At 35.9% G+C, this 19,483-nt stretch overlaps 1 protein-coding gene across 4 annotated transcripts in view; it reads left to right on the forward strand.

The window, feature by feature from the left end:
* The window catches only part of Clgn (calmegin), a 40,668-nt gene that overhangs the window by 10,501 nt on the left and 10,684 nt on the right, over positions 1-19,483 (forward strand). For 3 of the 4 annotated variants that reach the window (XM_013359675.4, XM_021727901.3, XM_021727902.3), the window contains exons 2-8: positions 1,662-1,814; positions 4,649-4,722; positions 5,303-5,361; positions 8,658-8,799; positions 14,693-14,774; positions 15,637-15,829; positions 19,077-19,266. In XM_013359675.4, coding sequence (XP_013215129.2) covers positions 1,671-1,814; positions 4,649-4,722; positions 5,303-5,361; positions 8,658-8,799; positions 14,693-14,774; positions 15,637-15,829; positions 19,077-19,266 — 884 coding nt within the window. In that variant the 5' untranslated portion in view covers positions 1,662-1,670. Of the gene's footprint in view, positions 1-1,661; positions 1,815-4,648; positions 4,723-5,302; positions 5,362-8,657; positions 8,800-14,692; positions 14,775-15,636; positions 15,830-19,076; positions 19,267-19,483 lie in introns of those variants that run through there. The other variant, XM_078022094.1, reaches the window with a different exon arrangement.

Consider the following 19,483-nt stretch of genomic DNA (forward strand, 5'->3'; position numbering starts at 1 on the left):
CACTTAAATTGCATACCATCAATTTACCTGTTTAATATGTGTAATTTAGTGGGTTTTGGTATATTACCATTACCTATTCCAATACTGGTACTGTCCATCACCGAAAAAGAAGCCTTGTGCCCGTTAACCCTCCCCTCAACCCTTCTCTAGGCAGTCTCCAATCTATTTGCAAACTCTATGGGTTTGCCTGTTTCTTCCAAGTGGGATCATACAATATGTGGGGTTTTGTGACTGACTTTGTCTACTCAGCATTTGATGTCCATATATTTTGTGGCGATATCCTTACTCCATTTTTATTGTAGAATGCTGTTTCACAATATGCTATTCTAAATATTGTCAGTTCATAAGTTGGACATTTGATAAATGATGGACATTTTTTGGACTATTTTGTTGGATGGACAGATAGTTTCCACTATTTAGCTAACATGAAAAATATTTTAACATTTGTATACAAGTTTTTATGTGGACATTCAATTTCTCTTGGATGTGTAGGAGTGGAATTGCTGAGTCATAATTGTCTTTTACCTTTTTAAAAAAAAAACAAAAAACTGCCACATTATTTTCCAAAACTATTGATAACATTTTAAAGTCCCACACTCCTAACAGTGTATGAGTTCCAATTTCTCCATGTTCCCAGTAGTTGTTATTGTCTCTTTTCTATCATAGCCATTCTGGTGGGTGTAGAGTGTTTTCTCATTGTTAAGCCTTTGTTTCCTAAGCAGGCCCATGTACATGGATAGGTATGTTCTGAAGGGTCCAAGAGTGCTAACAATTACTTTTTAAAAAGTTTCTTTCATGTTGGCTGTTAATTTTGGAAAAAGAGTAATGTATATGAATTCTGGATTATCTGGATGACTGAAACTGTATAAATCAAAGCCTGCCACACTGCATTAATCTTCACATTTACTTGTTTGAAAGTCTATTGGTACCAAGAAACAAAACTTGAATTTATGTGCTAATGGATGAATAGGAGGATGTTATTATATAACTCATGTACTTTTGCCAAAAGTCAGCCAAATTGTGTTTGTCTTTTACTCATCTCAAAGCCATAAGGAACAGAAGTTTTGCAATATTGGAACAGAGGAATGGTCGGATAATTGCGTAGTTACAGAATTATAGGAATTCTCTATAGTGGACAGCTTGTTGGAAGCAAGGCCCAGATTTGTCTGGTCTTTTAGGTATTATTTGATTCTGGCAAACATTCCATTATATGTGTGATAAAAATTCTTTTCCTTTAGCTTCTTTGGTGCTTAAATGTAAATGTATATTAGTTTTATAATTATATAATTTCCAGTTGTCCATATACACTTAAGCAGCATTATAATAAAACAATTTCAGGACATTTAGGAATCATAGTTTTTCATATTTTTAAGGTGGTCTACCTATTATTTGAGTTTGAAAATCATTATTACTTGTATCTTTAGATTTTGTGCTATTGACTCTTTGTTTTTAGAAGAAGATCTGCAGCAATAGAATCTGCTTGCTAGATAATTTGAGGTCTGTGTCTTATTTTCAAAGTAAAATTTAAATAATTTTGTTGACGATTGGTTTTAAAAGTTATCTTAGAATAAAGGTGGTATTAAGGAGAAGTAATTTCTTTCTATAATACTTAACGTGAATCTTTTATAATTTTGTCTTCTTTTCACTGATTAATTTTATAGGTAGTCAGTATGCATTTCCAAGGCTTTGGACTATGTTTGGGTCTTCTGTTCACCTCGCTCAATGCAGAATTTATGGATGACAGTGTTGAGGTGGAAGACTTCAGTGAACATTCAGAAGAGATTGATGTTAATGAAGGTGAACATTCCTCAGAGGTAAGGTTATTGAGAAATGAATTATAAATTATTCTTTTACAAGATGCATAGAAGTGGCTGGTCTCTTAGGATTCATCTCAGTTCTAAGAGTCTTCATTTTCCAAATAGATAGAAAAGCATTGCTTTTTCCTGACTATCTTGTTGCTGTAGTTTTTAAAGTGCCTACATACAACAGAAATTAATGTGGCACCTAGTATAGTTTTGTTAAATAAATATGCAGAAGGTTTTTCCTGCCAAAACAGGAGCTCATCACCGGTTGAAGAGGACCAAGTACTTCAGCTAGGAGTAAGGTTATTTTAAGTTTTATTTCTGACACTGTCAGTGAAATAAAAGGTAGTGTAACATGTGGTCTTCAGGAAGTAAAGATTTCTTGGAGGAAGAAAATGCTAACAAGGAGGGCGAAGTAGAAAGGGAGTGAAAATGAGCTGGGCCTGACCCACATTTCTGCCTCAGCATCACTGAGATGTGTGCTTTGAGGGGGCTGCTAACGGGAGTCTGGGGACTGGTGTCTGACTATGCAGAAGAGCAAGGTGGCACACACCTGTAATCCCAGTGACTCAGGAGGCTGAGGAAGATTTCAAGTTCAAGGCCAGCCTCAGTAATTTAAGGAGACCCCAAGCCTCTTAGCGAGACTCTGTCTCAAAATAGAAAATAAAAAGGCCTGGGGGTGTGGCTCAGTGGTTAAGTGCCCATAGGTTCAATCTCAGGTACCAGAAAAAAAAGAAAAAAGAAAAAGAAAAAAAGACAAAGAAAAAGAAAAAAAGGAGGAGGAGAGGGGAAGAGGGAAGGGGGCGGGCGAGGGGTGGGAAGGGAGGAGGAGGGGAGAGTGTTCCTGTTGGGGAATGTTCTTGTGACAATTGGAGCTATTTAGAGTTTAGGAAAGCGTTCATTCTATCATCTTCCTATTGTGTCAGGCACTGGTTCAAGGCTAAGGGAAATGATGGTTTATAGACATCTGTGCTTCATTTCCCTTCATTAGGAGTTTTGTATTTTAAAATGTAAGTGTTGTTTAGCTATTTAAAGTGGATATTCTGCTTGCCCTCTTAAATTTTAAGCTCTGTAAGGACATGTCTTTGAAAATCTAGTTCTGTGACCAGCAAATAAGTGCTTGAAGGGCTACAGGCTGACTTAGATACAGCTACCATAGGGGTCTTTGGAGTTCAGGCTTTAAAAAAATTGACAGACATCACACTTAACTATATTTGGTGATAATTTGAGAAGATGATAGGGAGTGGGAAAGAAAAATTGTTAAATTTGTTTTGTTAGTACATTATAGTTGTGCATATAATGTACTAACAAAACATCAGACATGCACAGAATATAGCTTGCTTCACTTCAGTCCCCAGGACTCCCACTTTCCCTCCCCTCCACCCTCCCCATTCCTTTTCCTCTAGTGTACTGATCTTCCTTCTATTTGTTAATTATTTTCAATTGGTGCTTTATACATAAATGTGGAATTCACTGTGGTGAATTATATATATATATTCCTATATATAAATAGCATAATTTGACCAATTTCACCCCAAAGTTCCTTTCTTTTCCTGTCCTCCCACCAATCTCCTTCTACTCCACTGATCAGTGGAGAAAAGGACAATTTTTTTAATGCTTCTAAATTTATAGCATGAGTAATTAAGATACATAAAGTATAAATAAAGGGCAAAACAAACTGCTGGTGTTTTAAGGTCAATCTAAGAAAAAGAAGCCTCTTGTGACACCTATGCCCATTTAACCAGTCTACAAAAATATAGAGAAAAGTGAAGTTATAAATGGGTAAACTTCATAGAAAATTAGCAATTTTGGTAACTGAATCTTGACCCTCTCAGAAATTATGTGTTTAATTAATGATATTCTTCTTTTAAACTGATAAAGAACCATTCTACTGTCTTTACAAGGGGTAGGGTGAAAATAGAAAAAGTATCTCTGCACCCTTTTCCCTAATGGCTGAGAGGAGAAATTTTATAGCTAATCATACAGACAAAATCACAACAGTCGGGTTCATAAAGTACCAGATTATCTATTACTTTAGGCAAATTTTTATCCATTCATCATCAGTTCAAGTTATGTTTTGATAATTTGTCGGTCACCTAATCTTTTAAGTTACTTTGTTGGCACAGTCTGTGTAGTGTGGTAAGGGGGCTATGAACTTGGGGCCAGTCTGTGCCCATTCGTAATCCTCTAGCTGCCCGTGTGACCCAGGGCAAACTTCGAGGCTCTTTCCTAGAGTCTCATCTTCCGTAAGTGGGCACCACAGCAGCACTTCCTTCCCTCCAAGGAGCCACGTGTGCCACGGCATGCCCTGTCCCCACCCCATCAAAACAGCCTGCACTTACTGGCACATGAGACAGTGCTTTGCTGATGGCCACTTAGCAATGCTGCCTCCTTCCGATTTGTCTCTTCTTGGGGGTCACAGCCTCTGACAATGGCACCATTATCATTTAGTCACTTACCAGTGAGATGTAAGACTTAGTTTTAAATTAATCTAGACATTTACTAAGGTTTTCAATTTATATGCTTTTTGTTTTGCTATTTCCTTTGCTTCTCATGACTTTTATCCAAAAGTAATGTCACTTATCAGAATCCTGAAACCATTCAAGTGTGTCCCTAGGCCTTTTTAACCACCCCCCTTTTCCCAGTGGAGGCAGAGGTCAGTGGGTCTCGTCACCGTGTTCTATTCACTTGTGTTTTACCATTGCTAGGATTCAGTCTTGAGATCAGAGCCGTGCCACCTCAGCTCCATGTCACCTTCATACGCATCGTCTACTAGGTTCATAACTAGATAGGTTATCTATTTAAAATATTTGCAAAGATGTGTAACTTTAAAATTCTTTTTTTAGATTAAATATAAGACACCACAGCCTAAAGGAGAAGTGTATTTTACAGAAACCTTTGACAGTGGAAAGTTAGCTGGGTGAGTATTCACTCAACAGAAGGTTTTCCTTGATTTGATTAGTTTTTTTGAAGTTATTGGTTATTGGCCTATGAGAATTAGTTCTATTACAGAGCTATAAAAAATTTTACAGGACATTATTTGACAGCATAAGCTAATATTCAAGTATTTTTTTACTGATAAATGTTTAATTTGTATAGTTATTTATGCAAAGAAAGATACAAATAAATTTTGAATGTAAAGAAAAAACAAAACATTTCATTTCAGAGTACAAATTGGAGTAGTTACTATTCTGGCCTATACAATGGTAAACCAATGAAAGTTAATATTTATTATTTTTTTCTGAGGTAAATAGGTAATTATTATATTTAGCCTCATTTTATAGGTGAGGAAACTGAGGCTTTGTGATCACACAGTTGGCTAATTACAGATTCTGAATTTGGCCTGACTCTAGGCTTGCAGAGTCAGCCTAAGTATTCATTATTTTTGAATGAAAAGGGACAGTGTTAGATAATCTTTTATGCTTCTAATATGCATTTTGTCTATAAAATACTAGTTTTATTTTAAATAAATAAACATGTGTTTTCAACTTTGTTTACAGATGGGTCTTATCAAAAGCAAAAAAAGATGATGTGGATGCAGAGATTTCTATATATGATGGTAAAATATTTAAATATTTGATATAACCACTGTGATCCAGAGCTCACTAGCTTTTAAGATTATATTGTTATTAAATTATTTGGCTAGAGGACCCATCCTGCTTTGCCATAAAACGTCCAGTTTTTTATTTTTAACTCATCCCTTTTCAGTACTTCTGGAAATCCCTTTTAAGCCACAGTCCAGTTGTTTTTTTTTTTTTTTAATCTCAAACAGTTGAATTTTCACTCTATTGAAGTTCATCTTAAAGCAGTTATTTCCCAGACCACAGCTGTTCCCTACAATGTTACCTCAAGCTTGGGTACACCTCGATCAAGTTCTAATTTATGGCAAGATTCTCCTAGTGAGTGCCAGTCAGAGGCTAATAATGTGAGCTACAAGGTACATGGCTACGCCTAGATCCCGGTCTCCAGCCTACATCCACTATCACAGGATCTCTGATAGCATCACCATTGGCATGGCTATAGAAAGAGCTGTCCTGCGTGCAAGGGTCTCCTTTCCCCCTAATAAGACCATCCCAGAGAATGTCAGAAGAATTCCCTGTAGTCCACAACCAGCCTCCTCAATGATGGTGTCCTGAGGGAAGATCAGCCACTTCCAAGGTGGCCGATAATGGAATTTTCCCTCATCATACTTCCACCCTGGTAGGCAGGTATATGAGAACAAAACCAGTAAGGGTATGTGTTGGATATTAGCTGTGTACTTCCTTTTTATAGTTTTATTTTATTTTAGTGGAGGGTAAAGATCATGTCTGTATATCATCCTTTGCTCAAAGTGTTCTTCATTCCTGCAAATCCTTCCTGGTTTTATGTGTTTATATACTCCAAAAGGGGTACCTCCATATGCTCAGAACAAACAATACTGCATTTGGTCTAAATCCATTCACAGAAAAGAATTGTTTCCTCCAGGGAAGCAGTGAGTCTGCAGAGGTATATGATGCTTCCTAAAATAAATTCACATAAACACAGGGTACATTACCAAACAGAGTGCTTGGTCTCATACATCTATGTTTAAATACTTTATAGTTTTTTCCCAGAACATTGACTTAGTATTTGCTTTACCTATGTATTTTGTAAGAATCCATTAATGGAGCATCCCTAAAAATTAGATGTGGTCCTTCTTGAGATTAAATTTAACTGTCTACTTACTACTTATCAAAAATAGCTTTTAGTGTTTAGTTCCCCCCCCCAGATTAAAATTAAAAACAAGTATAACAAAACATTTTCTTAGCAGCCCAATTTAACCTGTTGACTTATTAACTATTCAAGTAAATAAAAAATTTAACAAATATATAGATTCTCCTGGGTGTGAAAATGCAGATTGCTTATAAATAACTCACAGTCACCTAGAACTGACCATACTGAAACATGTACAAGGGTGACTGAAATAGTGGGTGACATTGTTTTCTGTGTGTATTACTTTACTGTTAAAAAATTAAGGGGTACTGAAAAATATTACATTACCATATTAGATATAGCCAGCCTGACTTTTTTGATGTCTTAAAGCAACTTTGAAAAGTGTGGAGTCTTAAAGTTCCAGATTCTAAAGATGGTGTTGGGTATTGATATCAGCGGTGTTGTCTACACAATAGTTGATTGATACCAAGATCAGGTTGTTTGGCAGACTATGTAGTATTCTCAGTATTTAATCACAGCTTCTATACAATAGCCCCTGAATAAAAAATCACTCCAGGCTTTTCAGCAGTAAGAAAATCTGTACAAAACATTAAGTTTAGGGATGAAAATTGTGCATTTGGGGAGAATTATCCAAGAATTTCAGATTTTTTAAAAAGTATGTAGATGTTGTAAATTCTAATTCTTCAATTAACCAAATTTCGAAATGCCTTATAAAAAGTATGTACAGTTTTTGTGAAATTTTATTAACAAGGGAATTTATATTATCTAGTATTTTCCAGAATTTAGGTAAACAATGTGGTTAATAGAGAGTTATTGTTTAAATTGGGGAAAACCTCTTGTCTTTTGTAGAAATTACCTTGTTTTTAAAAGTGCTAAGTGATACATTTTTCATAGATCCTAAATATACATACATAATTACAAGAAAAACAACATAATTTTAAAAAATCTTTTACTAAATCACCATCTTGAAAAATCCAAAAGTTGTTAGTTCTTAATATATGACCTATTTTGGTGAACTGCAGGGAGAGGGGGGTTAGTAATAATATAATTCACTGTCAATGAGAGAGAATAAAAACCAAATAAATTTACCTTTTAGAAGTATACTATCACCAAATTGGGGATGATGAAAAACCTAAAAACTTTTTTTAAAAAGCATTTTTAATAATACTAAAAGTGTCCCCAGCAGTAGACCAAAAATCACCTTTTTGATTCATAAAACTTTTTATTCTTACAATTTTTTTAGAAAGAAAAAAAAGTAACAAGCATTAATGATTTCAAAAGTGCCCACTAATAAATATTTGAGTTGACAAAATATTGGGAAAATAACCAGTTTTTGCTGAATTGACTTAACAATATCTCTTATTTTAAAAACCAAATAAATGTAGACACATTAATATAGGTTGGCTTTCTAAAGTATTAAAAAGGAGTCCAGCATACCACTTTTGGGCTGCAGATGGCCCACGTGGCTTTACATGTAGTGCAGTCCCTTGATCTGAAGGCAGGAGCCATTCTAGACTGGGAAATCCCAACCCAGAGAGGCCTGACAGCTTTGCCAAGCAGCTCAGTGCTGATCTCAGGCTTTCTGCTTTCCTGAGATGTTTGGCACTGCCTGTGAGGGGTGTATGTGAGTTAAGCATACTGATTTCAAAGTGAAATTTAAATTCCTGCAATTACTACTGTGAGTAAGTAAGGTAGCTGACAAGTACCTTAAATATTTCAAAATATGCTAATGGACTGAGTCCATGGCTGGTACTGAATTAAGGATGCTCTTTATCACATGCAGTTTTCAGTATCTCACTTTAAAAATTCAATGTTGATAGACCCTGAGACAATTCATACTTTGTAATTCTTCAAAAAAAAACCTGTTAGAGAAAAATGAAGCTCATCCAGCTTTAGAAGTGCCTCAGTCAGATACTATAGTGTTTGTTATTTATTAGATTTCACAGTTCTATCTAACAAAATGAAACCATTCTCTAATAGGAAAAAAGAAAAGAAAGGGGAAAAGGCCAGTGTATATGCAGCTACAAATGTCATTTTTTTTACCTATAATTTGGGTTTACTTTTCTCAAATCATCCTTCATAGAAAAATTTGTTTACGACTGCTATAAAATAATTCTTTAAGTCAGAATTTTCTGTTCTAATTTGCTTTGCTTTATTTTTTAGGAAGATGGGAAATAGAAGAGTTGAAGGAAAACGGGGTACCTGGTGACAGAGGATTGGTATTGAAATCTAGAGCAAAGCATCATGCCATATCTGCTGTGTTAGCAAAACCTTTTATTTTTGCTGATAAACCTTTGATAGTTCAGTAAGTTTTATTATGTTTTTGAATACTTTTTCAGAATTTGTATTAGTTTGATGTAATCTGAATACAGCTTGGACTTTTATGCTTGGTATAATTTTTTTTTCTTTTTCAGTTTAGTTAAGTATACAAATCAACATATACCACATAAGCACACTTTTTCAGTATAAAGCAGGTTAATGATAAAATCATATACAGTAGTAGTTACTACTAGGTAAGTACAAAAATGTCACCATGAAATATAGTGCACAGTAAAATCACCATTTTAATTTTGTTTTCTTTAAAGTACTTGCTACGTATTTGTATTATATATATATGCACATATATGTATGTATGTTTGTACATATATTTACCTCAATATATTCAGAATGGAATCATTAATATTGTTGTTAAGCCAATGATAAAGGCAGAAAATCTATTTTTTTATTTCTTATATACATGACAATAGTGGAATGCATTACATTTGTAATTATCCATGGTATAAAAGCAACTCTATTTTCAAAGAACGTATGTATGTAGATCAGCGTTTTCCACATCATGTCGACAAAGGCATTCTCCTTTTGCCCAGTGTGGACAGAGCCATGTAAGCTCCCTTATGTACTGCTGCAAAATTGGACAAATTCCTCAAGTTGTGTCACCTATACTTCTATGAAACCAAAATCCATGCAGACAATTGCAAAACAATATTCAAATTCCAAAGAAAAGGAAATACATAAACTTTTTTGTGTGTTATATCAGAAAATGTGGCTGTCCAAAATTAATTACAGCATAAGGAAATATCATTAACTGTAAATTATATAGTTCAGAATCTCTTCAATTCTCTGTGAGCACGTCAGAGCTATTTCTACCTGGTGCAATTAAATGCTGTCTTGTGTTTTAGACATTTTTGAAAAAATGGCATTTGGTGTAATTGGCTTACTCTTTCAGTTGTGATGCTTTGGCTGAGACTTTATTAAGAAATTTTAAGGGACTTAAAGGTAGTAATGTTAAAGAATATATTGAACAAATTAAAAATATATGACCATTAATTGAACAAATTAAAAATATTATTGCAGATACTTATTGGGACTCATATTTGAGCTTGGTATCATTCAGAATTTTGTTCATTTTTTCCTTGAGAATTTTCAGATGATTTTCAGATAATTTTATTCTCTTGAAATGTAAATGAACTGTAATATCACTTTCTATTTTGACTCTTTGTGGTTTAAATAAATGACTAAGAAAAAATTGTAAAATTTAACTTCTCCAGAGTAAAGTAAATCAAATTTAGTATTTTCAGCATGAGTCACTACTAGGCACGTACAAAAATGGTAGTTTACAAAATTAGAAGTGAAGATTAGAAAATAAGTCTGTGAAGTGCTTGTTCTGCAAGAAGAGAAGGAGAATCAAGAGTTGAATAACCTTCATATGCTTAAAAACAATTAACAGTACAGTGTTTGTCTTCTCTTAATATTGATAAAGTCAAGCAGGCTAAATAAAATGAGGAAAATTTATATTAGTAGTATAAATACTATGGACTTATTATATTGTCTCTGTACTAGAAGGTACTTTCCCCAAACAGTTGAGCATCTCTAATCCAGAAATCTGAAATTTAGAGCTTTTTTTTTAACCTGTTTGATTACGTCTTCACCTGATAGCAATTTTGTAAATGTTTTCTCTTTTCAACACTTTTTTTTAGTTGTTATGACTATACATGTTTATGGGACACAGAATGATAATTTGATATCTGTATATAGTACGTAATGATCAAGTCAGGTAATTTACATTTCCATCTCCTTAAAAACTGATCATTTCATCATCCTGGGAACCTTTGAGCTGCTCTCTTACAAATCGTTGTGAGCTGCAGTCACCCCACTGTGACATAGAGCACTAGAACTATGCCTCCTATCTAACTGCACTGTGGTCTCTCTCACCCAACTTTCTTTTGTCCCCTACCCAGCTTCTCTTCTATTTTCTACTTCTGTGAAATCATCTTTTTAGCTTCCAAATATGAGTGAGGAAGGAAAACACGCACTTTTTGTCTTTCTCTACTGGCTTATTTTGTTTAATATAATGTTCTCCAGTTGTATTCATGTTGCTGTAGGTGACAGGATTTTGTTTGTTTGACTAATATTCCCTTGGATAGCAAACCTTTGTAAGATGACTAGTTTGCAGAGCTTCTTAGTTTGATATAATCCCATTTACCTATTTGTGGTTTTTTGTTTGTTTGTTTGTTTGTTTTTGGTAAGTGCTTTGGAGTCTTATCAAAGTCATTACCTGTACCAGTGTCTGGTGGTGTTTCCTATGTCGACTTCTGGCAGTTTTCGAGGCTGCAGGCTGAAGCATAGATCTGCCACTGGATGAAGAGCATGTTCATGGGCAGGGCGCGTGGTTGTACCTCTAGTTTCCTCAGGTCATGTGGGGTGAGGCTGCCTGTCAGCCCAGGCTGGCCTGGGAAGACACCTCATGCTGGGTGGTAGAGGTAGAGTGTCTCTGAGTGTCTGAGGACAACGTGGGGCCTGGGCTGCCCTCTTGGGCTTTAGAAGGCACCGTGTAGCACTCCTGGCTGTAGGGGCAGGCAGCCCTCAGTTTCTGAGCGTTGCGAAGTGGGTTAGGCCACATCAGCAGGCCTGGGGGTGATGCTCTTAAATATCTGAGAACTATGTGGGAGCTGTTGTCTGGTGGGACTGGGCAGGTGTGGCATGGTGGGACTGGGCAGGTGTGGCATGGTGCTCCTGGCCCGCAGGGCAGGATGCTTATAGGTGTCCATGGGCTGCACTGGTGCCTTCTGGGCCTTGGCTGGCCAAGCTGCTCAAGATAGGATGTCCAGCTGCTTCCTGAGGTGGAGGATGGGTGGGCCCTGGCTGTTTTCCTAGCTTATGGTGGGCAAGAGTGCTTAGGGAAGACTTGTTGGTGCTTTCCAGGCAGAGGGTGAGTGGGCAGGGTTGCACATGGGATCTGTGGTTCTGTAGGTGGGCGGGATCTTGAGGCGGTGCTGTTCATCAGAAGCCTGGCATTGAGGGACAATGTGATCTGGCTCTTTCTGTGTGGTAATAACGCAGTGGTGGGGATTCTCTGGCAGTTCTTTAAACTGGGCTTTGCCTGTGAGAGCTGCTAGCAGCATATAGCAGATGCCCTTAGCACTTGTGAGCACTGTTGGGGCCTCCTGCTTGCCCATCTTCTACTGGCTGAAGCCCTTTTGATTCATGGTTGATCTCGTCTCTGGAGACTGAATGGTGAATGCTCTCTGCTTCATTCCCTGACCATCTTAGGTCTCTACCACGTACCTACTGCATCCTGGCACTTTCCCTTAAACACTCCAGTGAAATAATAGCTATATTTTTTGTTTTAATTTTGGTTCTGTGTGTGTGTGTGTGTGTGTGTGTGTGTGTGTGTGTGTGTGCGCGCGCGCGCCTGTGTGTGTGGAGAGAGAGACATACTAGGTGCCTTTAGTCAGCCACTTTCTCTGAAATCCAAAACTTGTTGAGTACTGCTATGACTCTCAAAAAGTGTCAGACTTTGGAGCTTTCAGCTTTCAGATTTTCAGATTAAGGATGCTCAACAGGTAAGATCTATACAAATATTCCAAAACCCAAAAATATTCCCAAATCTGATTTTCTGGTCCCAGGCATTTCAGATATTCAACTCAAATGTGTTAAATGATCATAGAAATCTTGAAAACTATCTTAATTTAAGAGTTACAAAGTATATTAGCCCATTAGATTTTTTGGGAAGTTCTACATTTAAAACCAAACCTGTTTTTAGCATTAATACTGTTTCCCAAACATGTTTGAAGGTTTAAATTAATTTTATCCCTAACGATAATTACTACTTCATAAAATAGTTTTAGAAATGATTGTCCAAAGAAATTAGGGTTAACATATACACTTTCTTTTTTTTTAAAGAGAGAGAGAGAGAGAGAATTTTTTAATATATATATATTTTTTTTTTAGTTTTCGGCAGACATAACATCTTTGTTTGTATGTGGTGCTGAGGATCGAACCCGGGCCTCACGCATGCCAGGCGAGCGTGCTACCGCTTGAGCCACATCCCCAGCCCAACATATACACTTTCATATGTTCTTTCCTTGAAGTTTAGTAGCACTCAAACTACATGATATATGTACTTTGCTGGTCCTCTTATTCATTGTGAATTATTTTTGCTAGATATAAGTTAAAGTTGAAAACTCTTAAAAATCTGCAGAGTGGGTGGGCTTAGGCATACCAGGAGCAGAGCTCTGTTAACACTCATGTGGCCAATCAGAGAACAGTTGTTTTCAGTTCTTACTTTCACAGAGCACCTTGTCCTGAAATCACCTATAAGGAAGCAATGTCTTTTTATTTTATTTTTCCTGAAAATAGTGACCTTTTAGTCATATCATGTCCCATGTCTTCTGCTTTATAGTCTTCAAAGGCACAAGTTCCTTGAAAAATATTTATCAACTATTATTTAAAATAGAGACTGTGAAGAGAAAAAAATAAACCCTCTCTTATTTTAAAAATGAGAATATATCACTTCTAAAAACAAGCAAGTAGCTGTCATTGTGCCTGACATCCCATAAAGGTTGTTACAGTCCGTGGTGGGATAGGTATGGGCCATGTCCCATTTCATAGCCGAGCAGAGAGGTGCTCTGAGCTTGAATAACTTGTGCTTATCCAGGGTGTCACTAGAGGTAGTGGCAGAGTCAAGAATGATGCTTAAGGCAAAGTATATGATGGCTGGTCACCACACATGCCTCTAGGGCCAGCTACTCAGGAGGCTGAACCCAGGAGTTGGGGGCCAACCTGTGGAGAGATCCTGTCTCCAAGAAGAAGCACATGCTTCTAGTCACTATTCTAGACAGCTTGAGAAATAAAGCACAGTAGAACGTACAGGGAGAAATCACCCATAGTCTGGAAAGTCAAAGAAAATCATTTTAAATTTTGCTTTCTTCTGTGCTTTTTGATATAAATTGCACTTAAGTGGACTTAAACTGTTAAAACTATATGCTATTATTTTCCATCTTCTTGTCATTGAATTTTCTTGAGAAACATTTAATCTGTAGTCATTTATTAAAATTACCACTGTTTCCTGTTGTTTCTTTGGTTTTCATCTTTTTAAAATTTATTTAACAAAATCATGATCCTTTTGATTTTCACTGTTTTTCACGTTGACGTCTATTTCCTCACTGATTTTTATCCTGTGTTATTCATGATTTTCCAGGTATCTCTTCTAAGTCTATGCTCATTGTCTTAGCAAGACTATTTCCTTAAAAGTTTCTATTTTTGCTAAGACTTACAGTATGTTGTAAATTCATGAAAAGACTCTTTTATTAATTCACTCTTTTTTAGCTGTTACAAACTAAATAGCTGAAAATTCCCAGATCTCCTGGCTATTTAGGTCTGAAAAACCCCAGATAATTGATTGAGATTATGAAATCTCTTTGCTAGAGCCATTTAATTAAATGTAAACTTTATTTAACATGGTATAGCTGAACTAAAGGACAAATTAGATTTAGATATATTCCTGATAATATCCTAGAAATCTGCTATCGCTGAGCCTTTATGGCTCTTGTTCTTTTAGTTTATAAAAAATATGTTTATTTTTCTATCTTTTCTGAATTTGAAGTTTCCTGTTAGTTTTAGTCAAATATCTTATTCTTAATTTTAACAGTTTCAATATGAAAATATTCAAATAAATTGGTTGGCTTTGTATAGTTAATTATAATCACTCTAATATTTTAATGATGTGTGCCGTGTGCTACAATAATAGAAAAGCATTTCCGCTTATTTCCTAAAGGTTGTAAATTTGCTTTATGTGGGAGCTCTCTAGCATTGTAAAACATTTCTGTGTGAATGCATTGGGAGTGATGCCGTGTGTTTTAAAGAGCAATCCATCATTTTTATTCATCAGCAGTATGGTTCTCTCTCCCCTCATTTAGATATGAAGTAAATTTTCAAGATGGTATTGATTGTGGAGGTGCATACATTAAACTCCTAGCAGACACTGATGATTTGATTCTGGTATGATATTTTAATATTTAAGAAAATCTTCTTAAAGTTAGTAAGTATTTTTAAGGAGTAATTGATACAACTGAAAGTTTCATTTCCAACAAAATCAAAAAGAACTCTGAATGTCTTTTCCCAACATACGTTGATGAAGCTTTTACAGTTTGCCTTCAAGTTCCACATAAAGCTGGGTTACCTGGAGGCATCCATTTTGTAATCTTTAGCAATAAAAAATTTCACCATGTATGTAAATAGCAGATGACGTGGTGCTTTTCAATGCTATTGAAATATCTGCTTTGAGTTCTTCACAAAATAAGACTCATTCAGTTTGTTCAGAGAAATGAAATGACACACCAAAGCCGGGAAGCAGAGTGGGTGGAGAGCCACATGGAAAGGCGTGAGTCCAGATGTTGGCAGCCACGGAAAGTGACCCACTGAAGAACATGGCTTAGCGCCTTCTTCGGCAGCAGGCTGTGTCAGTGTTTTGTCACATGACAAGACAAGAAAGACTGTGAGCTCTTGGTCAGAACTAATGGCCGGCATCGGCTATGCAATGTGTAGGTTAAAGGTTACTTTTAGGATCAGGCAGAAAAGGACACCTGTAGCGTATGTTGAAGTTCTTGATGTAGGTGTTCTAAGGTGATGACCAGCAAAGGTAGTTGGCAAACCATCTAATGCCAAGCTGTGCTTTTTTTAAATTATGTATATTTTGAGGTAAAATTTATCATTTTTCTGTATCCTTTATTGTGTTAAATAGTTCTTTGTTAAATTAACATTTAATACATTCTATAAACTCTACTCATGGGATAGGATAGAGAAATTCATTAAATGACTCTTATAATTCTGGACTAATCCCAGCACTCATCTCTCTTTGAAGGAAAACTTTTACGATAAAACATCTTATACCATTATGTTTGGACCAGATAAATGCGGAGAAGATTATAAACTTCATTTTATCTTCAGACATAAACATCCTAAAACTGGAGTTCTTGAAGAAAAACATGCTAAACCTCCAGATGTAGACCTTAAAAAGTTCTTTACAGACAGAAAGACTCATCTTTATACCCTGGGTATATCCTTTTAATTCATTCATTAATTCAAAAATATTTGCTGACTACAAATATATTCATAACAAGTGCTTTAGGAGAAAATAAACACTCATCTACCTTCTAGAAGTTTATCTCTTGGGGAAAATAAGATATATTTATATTTATATATATATATATATATATATATATATATATATATATATATATATATGTAATTATAGTACAGACAGAAAATAAAGTGCCCGATGAGAGAGGCAGATGAGGTACAGTCAAGAGTTCAAAGGCAGAGACTTGGAGAAAACTCACTATTATATTTGAACTTGTCTTTAAGTAGAATGTAGAAGACAGGAGGAGAAAAGACATTTGTGGCACTGTGACAGAGAACAGGAAGCTAGAAAGAAAAGTGACAGAAGGGGAGGTCCCAGTGCTCAGGGGAGGAGTGTAGGCTTCATTCTGTAGGCAGCTGTGGTTGCTGTTAGGCACTGCTGTGGTTGAGGTGTGGTACATACCCAACTTTGCTAGGAAAAGCATTAGCAACCGCATGTTGACATAGGTAGCTTCCTTTAAGTAAATGGGTTTGAATAGATGTGTTTGAATAGTAGGGGTTGCTTCTCCAGTTCCTAAGGATGCTAAAGAGCTTTGTTCTGCCCAGGATTACTTAAAAATCCTAACTTTGCAGAATTAACAGGACATTTTGAAATGGCTCCATCAGCTTCTTCTCACAAGTGTCAGCTCCATCCAAGACTAAGGTATTTCAGTGTTCTTTGCAAAGGCTGTAGTTACAGAAACAATCATTTTGTCTGCAAAGACAATGCCCAGTTTTCTCCTTCAGAATTTTTGCTATGTTATAAAACATCTTTTTCTGAAATAATTGGAAAGAAATAGTGGACATTTGGGGGAGCATGAATGAAAAATTTTAACTAGAACAGGACATTTTAACTTTGTGCAAACCTGACCAAGAGCAAATTAATAGAATACAGCAGAGGCTGTAGGAGAGTCATGTTTTTTTGAAAGCAAAATTTCACATTCAGCAGTTTATCCAAAGAGAGTAATCTAGAAGAAAGGTGACTTCTGTGTGAAGATATACTGCAAATTTGAAGCAAGCTAAGTGTTATCATTAGGGGACTTTGTATGTAATACAAAGGTGGTAACTACTAACATGTTTAACAGTAAGAATATTACTTATACAGACTGAATAACCCTTATCTAACAATCCAAAATCCAAATGCTCTGAAATATGAAAATTTTTGAGGGCTGACAGTTTGGAATTTGGAGCATTTTAGATTTCCAGATAAAGGATGCTCTCAACAAATGAAGTGTATGCAAATACTCCAAAACCTGAAAAAGCAGTGGTCTCAAGCAATTTGCACAGGAGATTTTCAACCTGTAATATTAAAATGGAAAAGGAAAGTGAGATCCATATTGTAGGGATATAATGGTGGCCAACAGACAGATGATGTAAACAGATAAGATGTGATGTGTACCTCGCCTTGTTCTCAGCCCTTCCTCTGAAACCACATGTGAGGTGAACAGTGGTCTCTATTCACCTAACTTAGTTAAGTTGCTGCCCTAGAGAGTAAGAGTGACTAATAGGGCTGTAACTGAAACTCAAGTCCATGCATATGCATAAAAACATTGATTCTTGTGCTAGGATCACTAAATAACTTTTTTCTTTTTTAAAAACTGTGGTAGTACTATATTTTTATAACATTACTCTTTTTTATAATGCAGTGCTCTGATTATAAAGTCATTTAAAAACATTCTTTCTAAATAGAAATTTTGGGCCAAAAATTTTGAATAGAGTTTTTTTTCCACTCATAACTATTTGCCATATGCTTTCTTTTTTAACTATAATTTTTTATATCTTTATTTTTATTTTATTTTTATGTGGTGCTGAGGATTGAACCCAGTTCCTCATGTGTGTGAGGTACGTGCTCAGTTATAACCCCAGCCCCTTCTATAATTTTTTAAAAAATCCATTTCAGTCACAAAATTTATGAAGAAAGTTATTTTTAAGATTTTTTTAAATGCCTTTTTTTTAAAGTAGGAGGAACCCTGTACTTTTTTGCATTGAAGATCTTGCTCTTAGCTCTGCTTCTGTCTCAAATTTTCCTTTATTTTAGTAATGTAGTTTCATAATCTCAGCTTTAATAGAAGAGGAAACAGAGGAAAACAGGGAGAAAATACTGAATGTGGGTGCTGTTATTTGGGATTTGCATGTAGCATTACTTGGATTTGACATGAATGATCTGTCATGGTCATGACTGAAAGCCCTAGAGATGGCTATGACTGCAGAGCTGTTTGTTCAGAAGAAGCCAGTGGCCACTTCACTAGTGATCAGGATGATCCTGACACTTGTCCACAGCTCCTACTTCTTTCATTTACTGTTAAGCAGCTCTTTTAATTGACACTCTCTCCAAAGATCTAAATTTTACCCAGAGGGAAGAGAGATCTTTTATTTTGTCATTACAAATGAGAAGGGAATCTAGAGTTTACCTGGAGCACACCTAGTGGTAAGAGTAAGCTTAGATACTCAAAGCACTCGGAAGATGTTTTACACTAGAACATGTGAACCACTGAATTTGAAATGCTAGTGAGCCTCACCTTTAAATCTTTCTGAAATGATATTAATACAGCAGTGTTTATTTCCTACTTTTGGTGGCCACATTGGGCTTTTGTAGGAGAAATGTTTGTGAGACTATACACCTTCAAACATTCAAGGGTGATGTGTAAGTTGTCAGTAACTTACTCTCAAGTGGTTCAGGAAAAAAGTTATTTGTAGTTTACTTGTCACTTTTTGAGATTGTTTTAAAATGTTTTAAATGCTGAGGAAAATCGGGTTGTATCTGTAGCTTAAAAAGGTGAAGCTGGGGGCTGGAGCTGGAGCTCAGTGACAGAGTGCTTACCTAGCACATGTGAGGCACTGGGTTTGATCCTTAGCACCACATAAAAATAAATAAACAAAAAATAAAGGCATGACATCCATCTCAAAAAAAAAAAAAGGTGAAGCTGAGTGGCATGAGTCTCAGACAGCTGGCTACTGTGTATTTCTTACTTGAGAAGAATTGTAAACCGCAGTTTAAAACAAATTTTATCTTTATTTTAGAAAGAATGAATCTAATGATTTCAGCATATTTTGAATACATTGATTATCCCTCTGTTTCTGGTTGGGAGAAAATTTTATCCATGAAGTTTAGATGGTTTTATTATTTAAAACGTTGTCTTTAAAATTTCATGATGAGTATGAAATGTTTGAATTGTTCTTCAGTAATGAATCCAGACGACACATTTGAAGTATTGGTCGACCAAATCGTTGTGAACAAAGGAAGCCTCCTAGAGGATGTGGCTCCTCCTATCAATCCTCCCAGAGAAATTGATGACCCCATGGACGTGAAACCCGAGGAATGGGACGAGAGGGTGAAAATCCCCGACCCTTCTGCCGTCAAGCCGGAAGACTGGTGAGCACAGAGCTCAGTCATGAGCCTCATTCCACATAGTGAAGTCATGCCATGAAATCTAGATGGACGCTTACAACCAACAAAACTGAGTCTTTACCATCAGAACCACTTATTTTGACCATTTGGTGTGAAATATTTTAAAATTGGCTTTCCAAATACTTTTGCACTTTCCTGCCTTTTAATTTTTAAAAATTTCATTTAAATTAATACTTGCATA

This window comes from Ictidomys tridecemlineatus, chromosome 9 (genome assembly GCF_052094955.1).
Source record: "Ictidomys tridecemlineatus isolate mIctTri1 chromosome 9, mIctTri1.hap1, whole genome shotgun sequence".
Classification (NCBI taxonomy): Eukaryota; Metazoa; Chordata; class Mammalia; order Rodentia; family Sciuridae; genus Ictidomys; species Ictidomys tridecemlineatus.